Below are 21,154 nucleotides of genomic sequence, written 5' to 3'. Positions count from 1 at the left end.
AACTCAAAACGGGTAACGATGAACTCAAATGTAGTAAGTTTAGCTTACCGGCTCATAGGTACCACAGGAAGGCTCGTAGGTAATTTAAACCACAGGAAGGCTGGTAGAAATCGGCGTAAACAAGCTCAATGGTAGAAGTGCTCAACGACGTAGAAATCTAATCGCTAGTTATTCAAAATAGCAACGTCGCCTTCAAGTGGGGCATAACACGCTCAGAAACCACCTTCCAAAGCCCTTCCTTAAATACAAATACAAGTACACCCTTAAATACAAGTAATACTTATCAAGTACAAGTGGATTGTTTCTGTACATCTTCTGTCCTCGCCTTACTCAAAGGAAACAGAAGCGAGATAACTAACTTCTTTCAGAAGTTATTCTGCCCTCAACTTGGCTTTGGATTATTTGAGAGTGGAAAATCAGACTAAGGCTATCTGCCTAGAGAGATGATTCAATACATTCTTCGAAGGCTTTCTAAGGAAAACCTGGCTCGTCTTCATATTACACTTGGGAAAAACCACGAGAATGCCTATGTGGTCAGCTCGCTAGACAAGATTTGATTGCGAGTTAAACTATCAATGGTCATTAATCTGATCCACTCAAACATTGATGGAAATTCTGTTCTCGGAGAAAAAGTTGAAGAAACATTTGAATGTATCGGAATAGGGGTAGGTTGATTAATCTTGTTGAAAATGGCAAGGTAAAAACCATAGTTATCTGAAAAATAGCAAACTTTTTTAAAATTTCCACATACGTGTTACTTCTCACATTCCTTCTAAACTGATAGACCATTTAAAGCATTGCACACCATCAGAAGCCTTATTAGGAGCTTGGAGGATGTTACAGAATCTTATCTGACGGAATTTGATTTTCTGTTTATTCAAGCATGTTGTACAGACGTTTATTTTCAACAATGAAATGAAAATTTAAAATAACGGTTTACCAGGGCAATTCAGCAGTACAATTTTTTATATTATACGAAAACTGGCAGTATCCTATAATTACGTTTAACATGGTAGTATGTTTTAATGAGCTTCAGATATATTATAGGCAAGGAACATACTGAATGCATGCCCATATACACTAGGTTTTTGTTTTTTATGGCGAGATCACCAGATTAGGCTGCTACGCAACTACAGAAATTTTCTCACTTATCTAATGAAAAAGTGGTGTATCATATCTGATAGTCTAGCTAGACTATCAGATATATCATATATATCTCAGATATGTCATCAGATATATAATATATATCATCAGATATACCATATATATCTAGACTTTCGTTTAGACATTTCTAATAAGAAGTACCTAATAATTTAAACTAGATGTCATTTTACATTTACCGATTTTGTTCGATTAAATATATTAAATGTAAAATACACTTTGTTTAGCTCTTAAAAATATCTCGAACTTGAGCAGAAAGATAGCTTCACTACAGAACTTTCACTACAGTTAACTAGAGAGAAATGTAATTGAGATATTTCTTTTGACAGGAAAGAGAGGATTGAAAGACTTTTATCTGGATAACAAGAACAACGTATAAGCAGAAACTCGGAAATACAGGGAATTATTTCTTGGTAAGAAAACTTTTCAAATAAGATGTGAGAGATGTTACAGGGGTCTGGGCAATAACATGTAAGAAGGAACAAATAATTGTTGCTGCTTTTGTTTCAAGAATTCAATATACAAGCAGATTTCAGGTGTTAGAAAGTACTGTTTCACTAAAACTTTTTTATTAGCTTTTGAAATAAGCAAATAAATGCAATTTTATTGCAAGATAAAAATCAGACATTATGCGCATGTGAAAGATTATCCTAGCATAGAACAAACTTCAAGAAGTTATAGAAGAGTTCGTTAAAATGCTTTAAATGTAATTTTCTCATAGCAGAGAATATACCCTTTCAATGATTTCATATGTAACAAATTCATTAAGAGATATCTTTGAATAACTTGAATGGTTTAAATTCAGCTAATTTGCATCCCAATCAAATTAGAATGTAAATTAAGAAGAAAGAAAATCATGTTAATAGGACATAAATATTTTTAACCAGAAAAAATTGTCAATTTAATCAATATTCAAATTTCATCAGAGCAAAAAATGTGATAAACATAATGTAAGATGTTCAGCATTTTAATGAGTATATTTTAGTAACATTTCATAATAAAATAAAAAGATGGAGCATTTTTTTAAATATGGAATTAAAAATGTGTCAAATATGATAATATACTTAACTTCTCTTTTTAATGAAAGCCATCTCCAGAGAAAGCTCTATTTTTAAGTCTATAAATATTTTTATAAAAGAAATTTTTAAAGATGTATGCCTCTAAAATTGCCCTAAGAAAAACTCTCAGAATAATTTGACTTAAACTACTTTTAGGTGGTGAAAGGAGTGACGAAAAGCATCGATGTAGAGGCTATATAAATTAAAAATTTCAATAATTAAAAAACATTTCAAAAGTTAGCATTTTTTAAATAATAATTTAAAACACGTTCTCCTGAATTCGTTTAAATTTATTCAAAGTTAGTTTCAAGAGACTACTAGCTTCAAATCCAAACTAGTCACGTCTATTTATATTTTATCCTAAATAATAGATAATTTATGAAAAGTTTTCTAACATCAAAATTCTGATGTTCATTATTATTAGCTGCTTTTGTAATGGTAGCAGTGTTGCTTTTGTACTTTATTTTTATATTAATTTATTTCTTTATTTTCTTTTTCTCTTTAATTGGCCATCTACAAAAAAAATCAGGTACAATTTTAATAGGAAGGAAATTTGTAGTTAAAGGAAGAAGAGATAGAGTTGTGGCAATTTCAGAAAGTTGTTCACCCCGAGAGACATTCACATAGATGTCGATTTGCGTTTTTGGTGAGTAATTGTATATTTCTTAGCTTGCAGAGCCTGAATTCGAGTTAATTAGTGTGCATTTAATGTATTTAAATGTACTTAAATTTACGAGACGCTGTAATTACAGGTTGCTGGTTTTTGCTAAAGTTTAATCGTATTATAGTTTGAAATAAATATTTTAGTTAGGTTCTGCCGTTTAGTTCTGTTGTCAAAAGTACAGGAATATTAACTCACTTTTAGCAATATTTGTATATCGATGCAAAAAAATTTAATTAATTAATTATTTAATTAAGGTATTTATAGATTAACTGAGATTTTATTTAATTAAGATATATATAAAATTTTAATTAATTAAAATAGTTAGAGTAATTATGTGAATTTGGACTTCTTTTTAGCTTGAGTAGCATTCTTTATTGCATTTTATTGCTGTAGTATTTCCTATTAAATCCATGTAATAATTTTAATTTCACGAATTACTTTTATTTTTTCGAAAACGTATCTGTCCCATCAGCGGCCGAACGGTCGAAATCGCTGAATACTGGAAGTTCTTTCCGGGGTTGGAATCCCAGCGAATAGGCTGTCTACATTAGCATTTTTTTTAGTTTACCCCATGTGTAATGTGTATGCGATCCAGTTTCGGCCAGAAAGTTCTCCATGAAGGTATCCTTCCTTTTAGGCAGATAGTTCTCGAGTGCTTAGGCATAATCAAATGAACCAAACCAAACTTAAAAAGTATCCGTTTACATAAGTATTTCCAGTTTAAAACGCCTAGCTTAGTAAATATTTTTTACATTTCTATTAAATGAATTATTAACTCTCTAAATATGAGAATTTACATATTAAATTCTAATAGTATAATGAGCCGTAGACTCATTATACTATGAGTCTACGGCTAATGCTTCAAGCGATATTTAATCTAGCTATCTTTTTTCATTATAATAACTAGTGTTAGTTGCTATGCTTTATTTAAGTTTTCCGATAGAAATAATCGTGTGTTATAAGGTTCTAATTAAAAATACTTGTCTGAAGAACACATAAATAATAGCCTTTCACCATTATATAGTTTCATGTCAAAGCAATGTAAATCTATTTATTACAGATTCAGATCGCTTAAAAATAAATATTTCAGCAGCAATTTACAGTAGAGTCCCGCAAACTCGATTCCCGATTATATCGACATTCCGTATAACTCGACAACTTTTTTGGACCTTTTTTAAGATATATCTAGGCCAAACACAGCAAATATTACATAGAGTACATATAATTATTATTTTTGCGTATGTCCTTCTTATTCGGTTTAAAGATTTGAGTATTCTTTTCCTGCAATTTTCGCCGTTTTCGCATTGTACCATTGATTCTTAGAACTGCCTAACAAATTTCAGGATATACTTGACGAAGCCGTTTGCTTCTTTCGAGAATATGAAGAAAGTCAAGTAGCGGCTGGCCGCTGGCTCACATTTCTTTCTATTCTTGCGAAACGTTAGAAGACTTGTGAAGTTTTGTAAGTGCATCTTATAGCAACGGGTATCGTTCCTGAGTTCACATCCAGGCATATAAGTGTTACATATTTTTGGGAACTTTTGATATTCTGTGAAGTGGAAATATCGTTCGGGGAAAAAAAACAGACGAACATGACAATGGAAATCAAACTAGAGGCCTTCAAGAGACTGGACGAAAGGGTAAGTTTTAAAATTTTACCATGGATTTAGGTTTTGGATGTGTTAAATATTAAGAGTTCTGAAAATCTTACCCTTTATACCGTAAAACTCGAATTTTCGGAAACTTGACAATCAACCCACATTATGCCGAGTTTGTGGGACTCTACTACTACTCAGGAAGAGATTTAATAAAAATGAACTTTAGAAAAACCTAAAGTAGGAAACTAAGTCATTATACTTTCTGGAAAATACCAAAACTGCAAAAAATAAATACTACAATCTTATTTAGCCCAAAAGAACTATATTGTGCCTTTAGAGAGATATTTGGAAATTTACATGAAACATGTACGTGATATAATGAATTTAAAATGTACATAAAGTCTTTTATGTACATTTTAACATACTTCGACTTATTCATATTAAATAGTTACACAAAACAAGCAAATATGTATCATAATGGTATATTTATTAAAATATAGATAGAAAATTTCAACATAATTACCATATTTTTTAAATGAAATATACAAAAATGTCACGAATGAACCATTAAATGATGTAAAGGAAAAAGTGGATTTTTTTTTTAAAATACATTTTTAATAAACTTCTTCCTCTTTATACAGTGATGCTACACTATCGATTTTTGTAAGACATTTTGTTTAAAAATTATGCTAAAATTCTTAATCTAAAAAAGTGCAAGTTATAAAAAAATAGATTTTCTCTACACATTAACAGTGAATATTATGAATTTTGTTTCCTTATATGCTATTCAGAAATTTCAAATGCACATCCTCTTTCCGAAAATCATGTATAATTCGCATGAATTTCCCTTGCATTTAGGAGTTGAAAAATATTACAAGCTCGAATTCTAGCCTAAGATTTAGTTACAGAAAATTTTATTTACTACGCAAGAATATTCTGCTGAATAAGCCACAAAAGTTTCAGGTTCTGTCTTCAGCTTTTCTGTCATTTGAACGTAAGAATTTGAGACATCTTTAGATCTAATGTACTTATTATTAAATTTAATTTGAAGAACAGTATATTTTAAGAATTTTAAAAGTAATAGGAAATAAATAACTTTAGAAAATATGACCCGATTTATTAATAGTTGATACCTTTCAGAGCAAAATATTACTGTTTCCATGCAAATGTTTTATACATATTTATAGCATTACCATAATTAATACATTATGTAAATCGGATACTCAGTTTTCTCTCTCTCTTTCACGCTTTTACCTGTATACATTTATTTGCACATTATTGTCGCAATGTATGTGGCACGTATCATTATTTTTGAAATTATATTAGTACATGTTTTTAAAAAAATACTTCTAAATGCACTGCTTAATTGCAATTATTGAAATGGCTACTTTCGTTCACTCTATCTTTCTAGTCTATTAGGCATCTTCTCAATGCTTTTGCTTCGTCTAGAATTCGCGCTTTAGCCCCCTCCTGAAGCTCATATTTCAAGCTGCAGTTAGGATACACCATAATAATTCCAATGGTCTTTTTCCTTAGCCTGTTTCCTTTAGTAAATGAACGGTTTGTCACAAACACTTGTGAATAGTCTTATTACAAATTTTGAATATGTTTTATTACACAGACATGAGATTTAGAAAATTAAAAACATTCCGGAAAACAATATCCATATACACTAGATAAATTACAACATTACAGCTTTGGTGGTGGTAAACAGCCTTCAAAATATTCAGACAACGTAGAAAAATGAGTGTGTTAGTGAGAGCAATAATTATTAAAACTGTGAATTTACTTCATTGGAAAATGTTCATAGTTTTATGAGGATAATTCTATTGCCATATTCTATCTTTTTCAATGAGTTTTCAAACTGCCTGCTATGTTAAATTAGAATGGCTTAATTATTCTACGATTTAACTAGGGAGTTTGGGATAGATAAAACTCATAACATAATTTATCAGATAAATCTATGATTACTATTTTCATTGTTTCTTATTTTGTGAGATAGACATTCAGAAATAATTGCTAACGCTGAAGAATATTTCGAAGTGACACTGTAAACAAGTTTCAGAAGGAAATTATAACAGGTTATTTTCAGTTCCTACAGGCTGAAAATATATTTTCTCACAAAACCTCAGAGGAATTATTGCTTTTTTTAAATCCTTAATCATCAATTCACTTCACTAACTAAAAACTCCTATTTTTATGACCAAGGTTTCGTGAGTTGTTTGCGAAAGTGAAGCTGAAGTAGGAGAACTAAACAACTAGCTTTTTAAAAGATGATATTTTTCTTTTGGTCCTAGGGAGAGATTTCTAATTCCAGTTATTGATTCTTCGCGAAATTTCTCTGAACATGTTCACTGTATTTTTTTCGCAATGCATGTGTGTGTGTCCATGCAAGAGTATTAGTACACATTTCAACAATGACACAAAAAATAAAATGGTAAATTTAATTTTTTAAGATTAATGCTGAAATTTATAGTAAAAGAAATATTTTTATGAATGTTTCTGTTAATAATTTATTCTGAATTACCTTACTTTATAAACTGTGCTTCAAACATAGAACGGATTTGAGAATATGAATTACGTAAAAAACTCAGCATATCGCTGTAATAATAAAGTGAATCAATTTTAGCTTCCGTTGAGCTGCATGTCACGTCAATACACTGGTGTGCAAAAATTAAGGACGAGACAGTTTTTTTCAATATAACTTTGTACAAACGCTTTCCAAATCAACACATTTAATACCGTAAGATCCCCAATACGTAAGGACATGAGTAATGTAAGCAACACTTACTAAAAGAGAAATCAGAGGGATAAAAAGGAGCTTTATTGAAAACGTAGCATGGAGTGCAATGCGACTGAAGGCCGAAACATCCCTGTGATGGGTGTCCAGCAAGAAACATCCGGGCTTTAATTGGGGATATGATCTCCCATGACTGCTAGGCAGGTTTCACAGCGTCTGCCCATGCTGAGAATGAGGGTGTCAATGAGTTGTTGAGGCATTGCTGCCCATTCGTCCTGCAGTGCCAATCGAAGCTCCGGAATCGTTACTCGTGGTAAGGTACGAGCTGCTAAGCGTTTGCCTAGAAAATCCCATACATGCTCGATGGGATTGAGATCCGGAGATCGTGCCGGCCAGTCCATACGTTCAGTATCCTCATTCTCTAAAAGTTGTTCGGCAGCTACTGTGCGATGACATGGTGCATTGTCGTCCAAGAAAAGGAACTGCGGACCCATAGAGCCTCTAAAAAGACGCACACATGGAAGAAGAATCTCGTTACAATAACGGGTCCCGTTGACTGAACCTGCGTCGAAGATGTGAAGGTCTGTACGACTACCAAGCATGATGCCTTCCCAAACGAGAACACCGCCACCTCCATACCTGTCCCTTTCAATGATGTTCGAGGGATGATTGCGGCTTCCCCTCTCTCTCCAGATGAGTATGCGATGAGAATCGCTACTCAGACTGAATCTGTTCTCATCTGTAAAGAGTACTCGTCCCCATTCATTGTCTCTCCAATTCCGGTGTTCCCGGGACCACAGAGAACGCCTTCTCCGATGGGCAGGCGTTAGAGGTACACACCGTACAGGGCGTCGTGCAAACAGACCACCACCGTGCAGTCTTCTGGCCACGGTAAAACGCGATATCGGTCGTCCAGTCGCCTGTGTCGTGTGTCTAGCGATTTCTCCCGCTGTCTTCCGCCTGTTTCTTCTGGCCTGTAAGGCAATATACCGGTCATCTGCGGGTGTGGTTCCTCTTGGACGACCAGTACTAAACCCCCGGATAGCTGTTCCTATACCTTGAAATTGTCTCCAAAATCGTGAAACGATGCTGTGAGCAATTGTGAGCAATTCCGGACTCTGCAGCCACACTTGTCACACTGCGGCCTTCCTCCAACTTCCCAATGATGCGACCTCGGGTAAAAGCATCCAGATGTCGTCTAACAGACTGATTATTCGCCATTTCTCGCTGAGGCAGCAACTCGGTGTGATTTTAACTGCTATACGGCATGCAATCTCTTTGCCAGAAATACTGATCTTACACCTACAACATGCTTTATACTACTCAGACAGTCCCCCATTACGTCTACCTGCATATCTGCGCATGTGCTACCGTACATCACCTTACTTAATCTCCTGATTGGTCTTTCTGTCCGATCTGCCTCTTCGTTCAGCTGATATGCTAATTTTTCGACTTCGTCCTTAATTTTTGCACAGTGTATATTAGTTAGTGAAAGCAGCTGCTTACTCACAGATCTGGGTTCGAATTCTGGGTAAGGTTCCATGTAAAATTGTGCAGTATTCAGTATTATGCTAATACTGCATAATATAGCATATGTATAACTATAATATAGTGTATGTAATATTCCATAATATAATATTATGCAGTAGTAGTATGAGTATTAGCAGTAGTGGTATGAGTAGTAGTACGTTATACTGCAGTATTAGCAGTAGTAGAGTATATAATACTGCATAATACTGTATTATGCAGTAGCAGTATGAGTTAGTAGTGTGAGTAGTAGTATATATATAGCAGTAGTAGTATGTATGTAGTAGTAGTAATCTGAGTAGTATTATGCAGTAGCTAAATTTAGCAGTATTATGCAGCATTATCAGCAAACGTCTTATTATTTAGAAACCTTCTCTGTAAAGAAAATGTGACATTAATATCAATACTTCAAACGTTTAAAATATTAGACTATGTAACCATATTTCCAGCCAGTTAAAGATGAAATACTGTTACAGAACAGTTTTGATACTTGCATGGTAAGAAACTCTTTTGAAACGTAAAAAAATATACGTAGACAGCTGTCTGTTATTTCGCTTTGCTGTTGTTGTCTCGCGGCGTCATCTGCAAATAATGGAATTATCACATATAACGACACTATGAGAAATTTTCATAGAAACTTTTCCCAGCACTAATTTGAATGGGATGTTTTTCAGCCGAAGCAGCTCCGCTCAGCGATACTTACCTAAGGCATTTTGTAAGTCTTGTAAAAGTGTTTGGTCTTCTCTTAGATCAACCTATCAGATTTGCTGGAAGCAAAGATTCCCGGAAATGTTTTTTGCGAAGCAGTTTTGGTTAGCTAGTAGGCAAGATCAGTGTCGTTGAAGGTAAATTACCTTGGAGTTGAACCAAAGTTTGCTGCGTAAAAGGCCAGTATTGTTCCCACCAATGCAAAAGTGCACTTGTATATTTTCTTCAGATATTTAGATCTATTTCCGGTGCGACCGCTCATTAATCACCAAGGTGGCTACAGCTATATGACAGGAATCTTGTAAAATTCCCTTTCAGCAAAAACCCCTTTCGAGAAATTTTTCTTCGGACAGACGGAAGACTTGTGAGGGATGTGCGTAGCGATTTTGAAAATGGGTCGTGGGGACTAGTGGGTGGAGGGAAAATGAAAACCAGACGGAGCATGACTAATATTGACTATACTAATATTGAAATCTGTAGAAAATATATCTTACCACAAACAAAAATCTTGTACATCTACCATATGTGTATGAATTTGCATCAAATTAATGACCTAGCAGAAGTAATAGCAATTAATAACTAACTAATTCGTAATTTAATGACGATAAAATAATTTTATTAGTCCATGTTACTGTTGAAATCCTAGACTCCAAACCGAAGGGAGAGAAATTTAAAAGCAAACATAGTTTCAATATATTTATGCATTAGGTGACAAACAGAAAAATATAATACATTTGTAACAACGACAGCCGATAGTTTGATAAAAACATTAGCCTTGAACTTAAGCAATAGAATAGCAATTTTTATTGACCTTTCTGCACACCTTTCTTTAGAAGTTGTCAAAAAACATGTCCGATATCTCTGATCACTCGAAACATCTCAAGTCATGAAAATTAGAGATATTTATCACATAGATTACATAAATAATTTTGAGTTGAGGAGTATAGTATGCCATTCATAAGGAGAATATAGTAAATTCCTTTGTTTCTTTTGAGCATAGTATAATAAATGATAAAAACTGTAAGTTGAAATACTGGCAGATAAGATACTTAGTATCTGAATGCCGAAGTATTTTGTTCAAATTCTTATTAACAGAGAGAAATATTTCTGCGACTTCGTTGGTTATTTTAAAGCTCTTTATCTAATTATTACGAAATGAAGTACTTCAAGTACTTATGCATTTGTTCAAACGTTTTCAAAAAGAAGCCCCCTGATTTATCCGACATATATTTCAAAAAGGATTTTTGTATCCGTATGTGATGACAGTAACCATCCGAAAAAGCTGTCGGATAATACATTTTATGAATAAAATTAAAAAGAGGCTTTAACTTCTTTTGAAAGTTTTAGAGAGAATGTTTTACCCTAGGTATATTGATGGAAAAATACTGAAAATACCTTTTCCATTTTATTAGCGAAGATTTAGCGAAGTGAGTAAGAAAAAGAGAGATTACTTTTATCAAGACTATTAAGATTGAAAAAGGATATCAAAGTCAGAATGAAACAAAAATTGTGAGGAATTATCGATGTAATGCTTCGAGAAAATCCAGAAGTAGATGTCTGAAGAAAATGTAAATAGATGCAGTTTTATGAATAAAATAAAAATACTTAGTCTTCCAGCTAAATTTAAAACATAAGCCTTATAAATTTTTGTATATAAATAAACGTATTTAGATTTATACTAAAGAAAAATATTTTAAGTGGCAATGTTAAACCATTTTAAGACTTTGCATTTAATAGTCTTATGTTCTTAGAATTTATTTTATATTCAGAGGAAATATTTTGTGCTACTGAATGTTAACTGGGACACATTAATTCTCATTTTAGTAAAACATCTTTGTGTTTTGAAATCATTGTTGAAACATAAATCTGAATATATTTTTAAAAAACAGAACTTTTGACGCAGTACAGAAGACCTCATAAGACACTACAATAGGCATGGAAAAATATTTTAAACATTCGCTCATCTAAGTAAACCTTTAGTACATAAATATTTATTTAATGTATATAATTCATAAAACATAAATACAATATTTCAATAATAAAAAATAAATACTATGTTTCAGTTTTGAAAGATCATAGTAATACGTATGATTTATCTCTCGTTTTTCGAAAACAATGTATATTTAAAACTTTTATCAGTAAACACATTAAAACACATAGACAGAATTAAAAGTTATATCTATTATTACATAAAACATACGTTTAGAAAACCAATAAATAAAATCTTAAAAGGAAAAAGAAATTAACTATCTATCTTGAAGTTACCTAACATTTCTTTCCGTTTATGAAAGAGTTTTAAACTTGTTGGAACTTTAACGCAGAAAACAAAAATATTATACCTTTAAGCAAGTTACAATATCTATATGCGTAAATTTGTCAGACTTACAACGATATTGTATAGGATAAACTAATATTATTGTGTTTTAATGTTTCACTTATCTAAGTAAATCTTTAGATCATAAATATTTAGTTAATTTCTCTGATTCATAAAAAAATAAATACAATATTTCAGTTTTGAAAGATAATACGTGTGATTTATTTTCCGTTTTTCGAAAACAATACATATTTACACATTTATATCAGCAAATACATTTAAATAGATAGAACTAAAAGTTCTCTCTATTATTACATAAAACATATGTTTAGAAAAACAAATAATAAAATCGTAAAAGGAAAAAAATTAACTTTTCTTGAAGTTTTATGAATTTCCTTCCATTTATGAAAGAGTTTTAAAATTGTTGGAACTTTAAAGCAAAAAACAAAAATATTATATCTTTAAGCAAGCTACTATATGTATATACATAAATTTGTCAGAATTACAACCATATTGTATAGGATAAATTAATATTATTGTTTTTTAATGTTTCTAATAAATCTAATAAAAACATTTCATTTATCCAATTCAAGATTTTTTTCTCGAACCTTTCCTCGCTCAAAATCTTCCCTCAGAAGAATAAATTTATCCCTTTCAGCGGACGCACTGAATCCCAAGAACTAAGATACTAGTTGATCAAACAAAGTCGTTTTTATTTTGTTTTAGGATCCTAATTTTTCTTAAAAACCAATTTCTAAATGCTTTCAAGTAATTCCTTGGGTCGAAGTTCTGTTTTTTGCACAGAAATATAAATGGAATACTGTATGAAATTATATTTTATAATTACTGTATGGTAAATGCTATACCACGAAGTAGCTTCGAATTACTACACAAATATATGATGCTTACAGTTTATTGCCGTAAAAACGTTTTAATTCAAATTTCTTTATATGTATTTTCCAAATATTGGATTCGCTTAAAACGTTTTCTCTTTTTTGCAATTAAAAGAATAAACTACAAACGTAAATAATTTAATAAGTGAATTTTGAAAGCGAAATTAAGTGAAAATATCTTTCCTAGTTTTTCTCGGCATAATATTATTTATAAAACTATAGATTAATAAACAATTTAAAATACATAACCATAAAAACATGAGCACAACTTGGGTTAGCGATCTTTGAGACAGCATTTAATTTGTATTTGTTAGTTTTTGCTATAAAAATAATTTAAATCATTTTCGGCAGATATGAAAAAGTATAATAATACTTCAGCATATCAGCCGGGAAAATTTCTGCTTTAGAACAAATTTCAATTTCTAATATGTAATGTTACTACTTAGAAAGTTCTTACAAGTACTGAAATTATTGCTTCGTATTTTGCAGTGCTTGTTTTTAATTTCAGAATTTTTTCCAAATAAAATATTTTACATTAACTGAAAAATATTTCTTTAAACTTGAATTCAATTTGCATAGCGAAAGTTCTAAATTCTGGGAAACGTTTAAAAATATACCTCGTTTTTCTAAGAACTTCGTATCACCACAATTCGAAAGTTTGCAAAAGATATCTTCATATACATATTATAAATATGTTGGTAATAAGTAAACAGAAATATGTTTATAAATTCAATACTTTAATAAATTTATTATAGTAAATAATTTACCTTACTTGACGGCATTTTTTCTTCTTTAAATTTTGCAGAACAAAATTTTTTAACGATTTTGTCAAATCTTCAAGAGTTTTTAATTAGAAAAACAAAATTGCGCAGTGGTGTAATAAGACTGGAGTGATTAAATAAAAAGTATGAAACGTAATTACCTATTCTAAATACAGTTTTATACCTTACAAAACAGTCTACAACCCTAAATATGACAAAGAATTTCGATCAAATTTGCGCATTTGACACTTTAGATGCCATTAAATATTCACATAATAACTTGGCATTTTCAAATTCTAAGCTTCATATTCTTTTAAATTTTATTAAAGTTATTATATGTGATATTTCACTTAAAATATTATAAAATTCCTTGACGTGTATAGTTTCATTTCTAATTGTAAAACTGTTGCCTAGCTGACAGAATTTCAACCCGCTAGTGACTAACTATAAAGTGTGAAATGTGAATTACCTTTTCCTAATATTATCCAGAGCCGCGTTACAGCTGAGACCCCTAGCATAGCGATCTGTATAAGCTACTCCATGTGCACCAAATTCTGCAACTTCTGGCGACTCGGAAAGTCTATTATAGTCTTCTCGTTTTATGCCGCTTCCAACAAGTCCCGATTCAGCGCCACCTGGTGAACATTCTCCGAACTCAATCGATTAGTAGCAATCGGAAAAGTTTGAAGAGCGATAAAAGTATTTAAATTCACTCAGCAAAGAGACGAAAACGGAAATCATATTGAAAGCGCTCACTCGTCCGCTGAAAAGTTGGAACGTGAAAGAAAATTCCTATAATAGCAAGACGTTGGTAATGACTAAATAAAGTCCTTTTTAATGCAATTTCATTTGCTTTGCTGTAGGAGAACTTTACGTAAATTCCGAGCAAAAATGATAAAAGTATTCGATTCATTATTGAGAAGGGAAATAATATCCGTTTTAACATTTAATTTATTTTAGATTTTATTAACTTTTAATAATTTTTAGTGACATGAAGTTCTTTAATCGGTATTGTTTTATTATTTATCTTATAAATCAAACTTTTGCTTGTTTATTCATTTTTGAGAGAAAAAGGAGAAATTTTTTCTGAATATCAGCTTGCTCTCCAGGCTTGAGCTTAATAGACTAAAAATTTGGTTTTCTGAGAATAATTAGATAATTAGAGTATTTGTTTTCAACAGAACTTTGAGTTCATTGTTTGAGAATTTCTGACCAGTCGAATTAAGAATTATGATAAGTCGGAATTTGTTAAAAATTGATTGCATCCTTTCTTGTGTAAGTTTCAGTTTTTTATTTGAACTTTTTTCGAATGGCACTGTATTATTATTATTATTTTTTTTTTTTTTTTTTTTTTTTTTTGTTAAGCCAAAATCAGAGCCGAAATCCCTATACAGAGCATGTTTACCTCTTCTTTCGAATCATTTAATGAGGATAAATTTGCATCCTTTTGGTGTTTAGGTCATTCATTCACTTCACAAACAACTACAATCTTTCTTTTCTCGGTAAAAATATCATTTTAAAGAACTTCGTTGTAATTAGATTTCTACACATTCTACGCTTTGTGCATAAGACAATTTACAACATTAAGAGAAATCGAAACATAGTGCTTATAAAATGTTTTATATCTGAAAAATACAGCTAAGCTCTTTAAAACACCAACCTTCATTATAATGTTTTAATAATGCCATATGAATAATTTACTGTTGTTGCAAGAAATAGAACTACCTAAAACTAAGAAGAAATTAGTTTATAAAATGTCATTTTTCAGATTCAAGTTGATATTTTCTCATTTAACTGTCTGTGAGAAGAAATATACAGGTGTCCGCATATGATGTGCGCATTATTATAGTGTTCGTAAAACGAAACTACACAGTACAGTAATAAATTTTAATTGTCATAAACAGACACATTGTCCAGGTTTTGTAAAGCTTATACAAACAGTATTCCGGTCCTGCTTTGTGATAAGGTAGAAGACTACAGTAATGCCTGTTTGTATGTCTTCAGTAGAAATCACCTTTATCTTGTAGACATTATCCTTGGTATAGACCAGAGGTGGGCAAAAGCCGGTCCGCGGGCCGGATCCGGCCCTTTTGCTTACTTTACCGGCCCGTTGAAAAACCCTGCATGCAATTTTTTTTATTCTCTTATATGCCGTAACATCCTCTTAAAATATATCTTATTTAATCTCTTATATATATGTCTTATTACTTAATAACATACACATATTATTTTATTGCAATAATTAACTTATTTATTTGTAGGCCTTTGTAAAATGAGTTAATCTAAAAAAAAGTTGATTTGGAGTGCAGAAATTTCAATGAAGCATGGACAGTAAAATACCTTTTTACAAACATTGATAACATAGCAATTTGTTTACTTTGCCAAGAAACAATTGCTGTTTTCAAGGAATACAATTTAAACAGGCATTTTAAATCAAAACATCCAATATATGCATCACTTTCTTTAAAAGTCATGCAGCAGAAAACATGACAAAAAACTTGAATAAGCAAAAAAATATTTGTACCAAACAAAGTAATATCGAGAACTCTACCACAAAAGCAAGTTATTCTGTTGCACACAAAATTGCTAAATTCTGTAAACCTTTTACTGAAGCAGAATTTGTTAAACAATGCATGATACAAGTGTCGGAGATATGTTGTCCTGAAAAAAAAATATATTTTTGAAAATGTAAGCCTTTCGAGAAGAACAATAGTACGACGGATCGAAAATATTGCAGAAAATTTACTTGACCAGCTAAGAACAAAAATTGCTGATTTTACATATTGTTCTCCGGCTTTAGATGAGTGCTGCGATATTACTGACACAAGTTAATTATTAATATTTATCCGAGGTATTAACAAGAAATGTGAAATTAGCGAGGATATTCTTAGTGTGCATCCAATGAAAGATACAACTACCGGTGAAGACTTCTTGATCGCTGTTGAAAAGTGTTTAATTAAAGTAAATTTAACTTGGAACAAAATAGTAAGCATCACTATGGCTGTTCTAGTTTAACAGGAACCAAATGTGGGTTTACTAAAACGAATCAGCGACAAAGTAAAAGAGTTGCAGCCAGAACGGGATATATTATTTTTACACTGCATTATTCATCAAAAAGGGTTATGTAGAAAAGTCTTGAAATTGAATCACGTCATTACTGTTGTGACACAAGTTGTGAATTTTATCCGGGGACGTGCCTTAAATCATCGACAGTTTGTTGAATTTTTGAAAGAAATTGAAAGTGACTTTTACGAAATTCCTTATTACACTGAATTGCGATGGCTTAGCATCGGTAAAGTTTTGGACATGTTTCAATATTTACTTGATGCAATAGTATCCTTTTTGTCGATATTAAAAAACTACATGATTTTCCTGAATATCAAAATGAGGCACGGCTAAACGATTTCTCGTTTGCAGTAGATATTGTAAAATATTTGAATGAACTAAACATAAATCTACAAGGGAAAAACCAATTCGCTTTCAATATGCACTCAAACGTCAAAGCATTTATGATAAAACTCAATTTATTTGCTGAAAACTTTAATAAGAAATTACTAAATCATTTCCCTTCATTACAATCACGACGAGAATCATTGAAAAATACCGATTTTCTTAAATATAGTGCAATAACACAAGACCTGCATTCTGAATTCCAAAGAAGATTTCAAGATTTCAAGTTATTGAAAAACCTTTATCATTAATTAGTCAGCCTTTCAATTTTGACGTGCAAGAAGCTCCTGTTGAAATTCAACTAGAATTTATTGACTTACAGTCCAATAATTTACTACAAGAAAATTTTCGCTCAAACGAGTTGAGTGTCTTCTACGGTGGTTTGAATACAGAACATTTCAAACATTTTTTGAACTATGTTCAAAAATACCTAGTTTTATTTGGTTAAACATATATTTGTGAAAGAACTTTTTCGTTAATGATTCACACGAAAAATAAATATCGATCACAAATTACTGACGAAAATCTACACTCGGTATTAAAGATTGCTACAAGTGATTTGGATCCAAATTTTGAAGAAATAATATCAAATGAACATTCCAGATTTCACGTTTCGCATTAACTAAAACTATTCTATTTTAACGTTTGATGTTTATCTTTTCTTTTTATAATTATATTTACTATTATATTTACAAAATGTAATATAAATATAAAAATGTAATAACTATCAAAATAAAATAATTTGTATCGTTAAGATATAAGTAAATAAATATCAAAATAAAATCTTCCATTAACTGATTTATTTAATGACCATTAATTTAATATAACGGATTATATTTCTTTAAAAATGACGTGACATATTTTACTGGGCACAAATTGTTCGCATATACACTTAAGTAAGACAATTTATTATTACTATTATCTTTTATTAACTGTCAAATTTCTCTGTCCAAATGCTTTAAATTTTAAAGTTTTTAAAGTTATAAATTTTAAACTTTAAAATGATACTTATAGTGTTTTTGTCAAAAAAAATGTCTTGGGCAGGGAAGAAACTCCATCCAAAACATTCGCGTGTGCACAGCGTTCGCGGTGTAGTCCTCCGGCCCAAGAGACATTTTGAAAATTTCATTTTGGCCCGGAAGACATTTTAAAAATTTCATTTTGGCCCGCGCTTAAAAGTATTTACCCACCCCTGGTATAGATCCACAGAAGAATATTACATGTTCGAATAAAAACCATGGCGAAGACGCCATTTCTCTTTACTATACAGTTACCGCATTTTTTTAATGTACTATATGTTGGCTTTAAAATAACAAAATTAGTGTACATATTTTAATTCATTTTAATATTTAAAATTAATTTTTGAATAACAGATTTTTCTTTAGTGAAAGTAATGTGAATTTTATTTGAATCAAAGCATTACAACGACTACTTATAAACTAAATTTATGTTTCTTTTAATGAAGAAATTTCAGTTTTCCTTTAAAAAATTCATTCATTTCGATTTCCATCTTTATTTCAATGATAAAATATAAATAGCATTGGTTGCATTAGAAGTTTTTCACTTATTTAACTAAATACTATAAAAATAAAATCTTTGATCATATTTTCACCATTCTTTGATGATATTTTTCTCAGAACTTGCGAACAAGTTAATGAATAGAATAATAATTTCTTAAGAGTAGAAATTTGAAATGTAATAATGATGAGCTAAAATCTGCAACAGTTTTCAATAAAAGTTATTATAAAGTTTTCCTTAATTAACGAAATTGTCGGCTATATTTAGTGAATACTCTGCTATATTCAGGCAGTGAGTACTTGGTCAAAGAGATATTATGTTCAGTTATTATCAACAGCTACTTCATTACCTTTACTTTATAATTTATTTTGCAAGCTAGTTTGTAAATTACTCTGCAAATTCAATTCCTGAAAATGGAAAATTATAATTTGCTAGTAAATCGCGCATTTTCCCTTCCTTTATATTTTTTCGTTGCGCCAAAATCATATTTAAGTACATTTAAGAACCATCATTTTTCACGAAACATTTTAAAGTTAAACGAAACTTCGACAACCATTCAACTAATAGGGGCACACGGTTTACGAGCATTGAAGAAGATATTAAAAAAATGTAGCCTCCATTGGTGTTAGTGTTATACGAAAGCTGTATTCATTGAAAAAAATGTAAAACTAATATTCTTTTTTCAAGAAAAAGACTAGCATGTTTTTCATTTGTCTTTTATTAAAATAGATATTCTTGCAAAAGCCCAGCTTCGGTGAGAGAGATCCTCCGCAAAGCGGCGTTTGGTTGCCAAAAAGGGGAGGAAAAGGCAGGTCGCCCGATTTGGCGCGAAATCGTCCATTTGACGATATTTGGCCAGAAAATTGGCGATATGTCATAGACGGAGCGAGAACATTCTAGAGCTCATTCCTAGCGGTTTTCTAGGGAATATTACTGAAGAAAGGTTAAAAACTATGTATAGAGCCTTTAGAGGGCGAAAGTGGTGTCTTGAGTTCAGAGATTAGGTTGAGAGCGATCGATCGAGTCGGAAGCTGGACTTAAATAACGGACTTTTTTAAATTAGTGCATCAAATAAATGTGCTATTTTAATACTGATGGATCAATATATAACCGAAAAAAGTTCCGAAAAACAAATATATTTTTACTAAGTCAAAATACTACAGTGAAAGAAAAGCGAGAAATACATTTAAGCAACGAAATCAAAACATATGTTTAACATAATATGAACACCAAAAAAGCGTAAATTTTAATACTGCGTAAAAAGTCTTATACATGTGATAATTAATTTGTAATCCCTATATTTTACTTTTATTTAGTTTTACTGTGTTGTAGCTAACATTATAAATGTTAAGCTTCCAAAGGAATTGCGTTTCTTTCTCTTAGGCGAAGTTAATTTACATTCATGTGAAGTATATGATGAACTTCAAGTACCGTGATCATTACAGGAAGCTTAAAAATTTAATTGGATAATAAAATTTGAGATATAGCTTTAGAAATTGAGACTAACCATATAAATGCTATTGTGAAGAAATGTTGGGAGATGAAGATGATTCTATCAATTAATAAGTGCAGTCTTAATTTATATGTCATGAATTTGCTTAAAATGAAATTTTTAAAAATTTCTCACAATGATACAGAATCTGTGAAATTAAACATAATGTTGTACCAAAATAGTACCAAAATGCGTACAATTAAGAGTATAGGAGAATACAGGTTAATGGTGCCTTGACGACCCCCCAAAAATTGAATTAAGGTAGAAAGAAACTTATTTTTATACTTTAACTATTAAAATACTTGCTCAGGAGCTAAGAATTGCAATTTAAATAAGTTTAAAACAGATTTAAAGGTTCTTTAATCCTATATTATATCAAATGATGAAGAAATATCCTGTAAAATTTAAAACGTCACATAATAATGCAGCATTTGTTTGGTATTCGATTAAATTTCAACCAAAAATTAATAGCATATTTAGCATCATATGAGCCTCGATGCAACTCGAATCTTGTTTGGGGTACCAAGGAAGATTCCTTTCTGAGCTGTTCTATTATTCCTCGGAAGTATTATATTTTGGCATGTAGTTAACAATAAGATGAATGATAGCGTTCTCTGTATAAATTAATCCCTTGTATTCGTCTCATTATACTGAATTGCTAACGCATCTCTTTTAAGGCAGGGCATCCAAAATATTAAGTGGAACTGATGACTATCCATCAAAAGGATATAACTCATCTTCATTTTAAAGAATAATATACACATAGGGATATTTATATGAAAGTGAAATAGAACATATTTCAGTGCGAAGGAAAACTCTACAGAACTTTTAAAAGAACACAAATTTGGTTTGGGTATTACATTTTTCAAAATAATATGAGGATTAAATAATCTATGAAATTAAAGTATCACTGCTATGGGATGATCTGCATTTTCCTGGGTATATGTTAAATAATTTTTGACTAAGTAATATGCTTTGGATCATTGCCTTGTACAAAGAAATCTTCCAAATAAGTAGATGTATCCCTACTACTATTAAGGATATGTACCCTCCAAAGTCTGCTTCATATCGCAAATGCATCCTAACACAGCCATCACCGCATCTTTATGTAATACAGAGACATTGTGTTTTTGATATTTAACTTAATATTTGTTTTCCTAAACATAAAGTTTGCCATTAAATCATAGGAAAAAAAGACAACAAGTTTAATATTTTCTACAAACCATAATTCGCCCTTTAAATCTCCTAAATGATGGCTCACATTTAGTTA

General features: G+C 31.0%; 1 protein-coding gene across 1 annotated transcript in view; it reads right to left on the bottom strand.

The window, feature by feature from the left end:
- Positions 1–14,025, bottom strand: part of LOC118194999 (cell adhesion molecule 1-like) — a 308,441-nt gene extending 294,416 nt beyond the window's left edge. Inside the window, exon 1 of the mRNA XM_085816246.1 lies at positions 13,894–14,025. Coding sequence (XP_085672372.1) covers positions 13,894–13,942 — 49 coding nt within the window. The 5' untranslated portion in view covers positions 13,943–14,025. The remainder of the gene's footprint in view (positions 1–13,893) is intronic.
- Positions 14,026–21,154: the final 7,129 nt, after the last annotated feature.

This window comes from Stegodyphus dumicola, chromosome 1, assembly GCF_044657685.1.
Source record: "Stegodyphus dumicola isolate Sdum_Otavi_A_Nest chromosome 1, ASM4465768v1".
Lineage (NCBI taxonomy): Eukaryota > Metazoa > Arthropoda > Arachnida > Araneae > Eresidae > Stegodyphus > Stegodyphus dumicola.
This window is presented reverse-complemented; position numbering and strand designations above follow the sequence as displayed.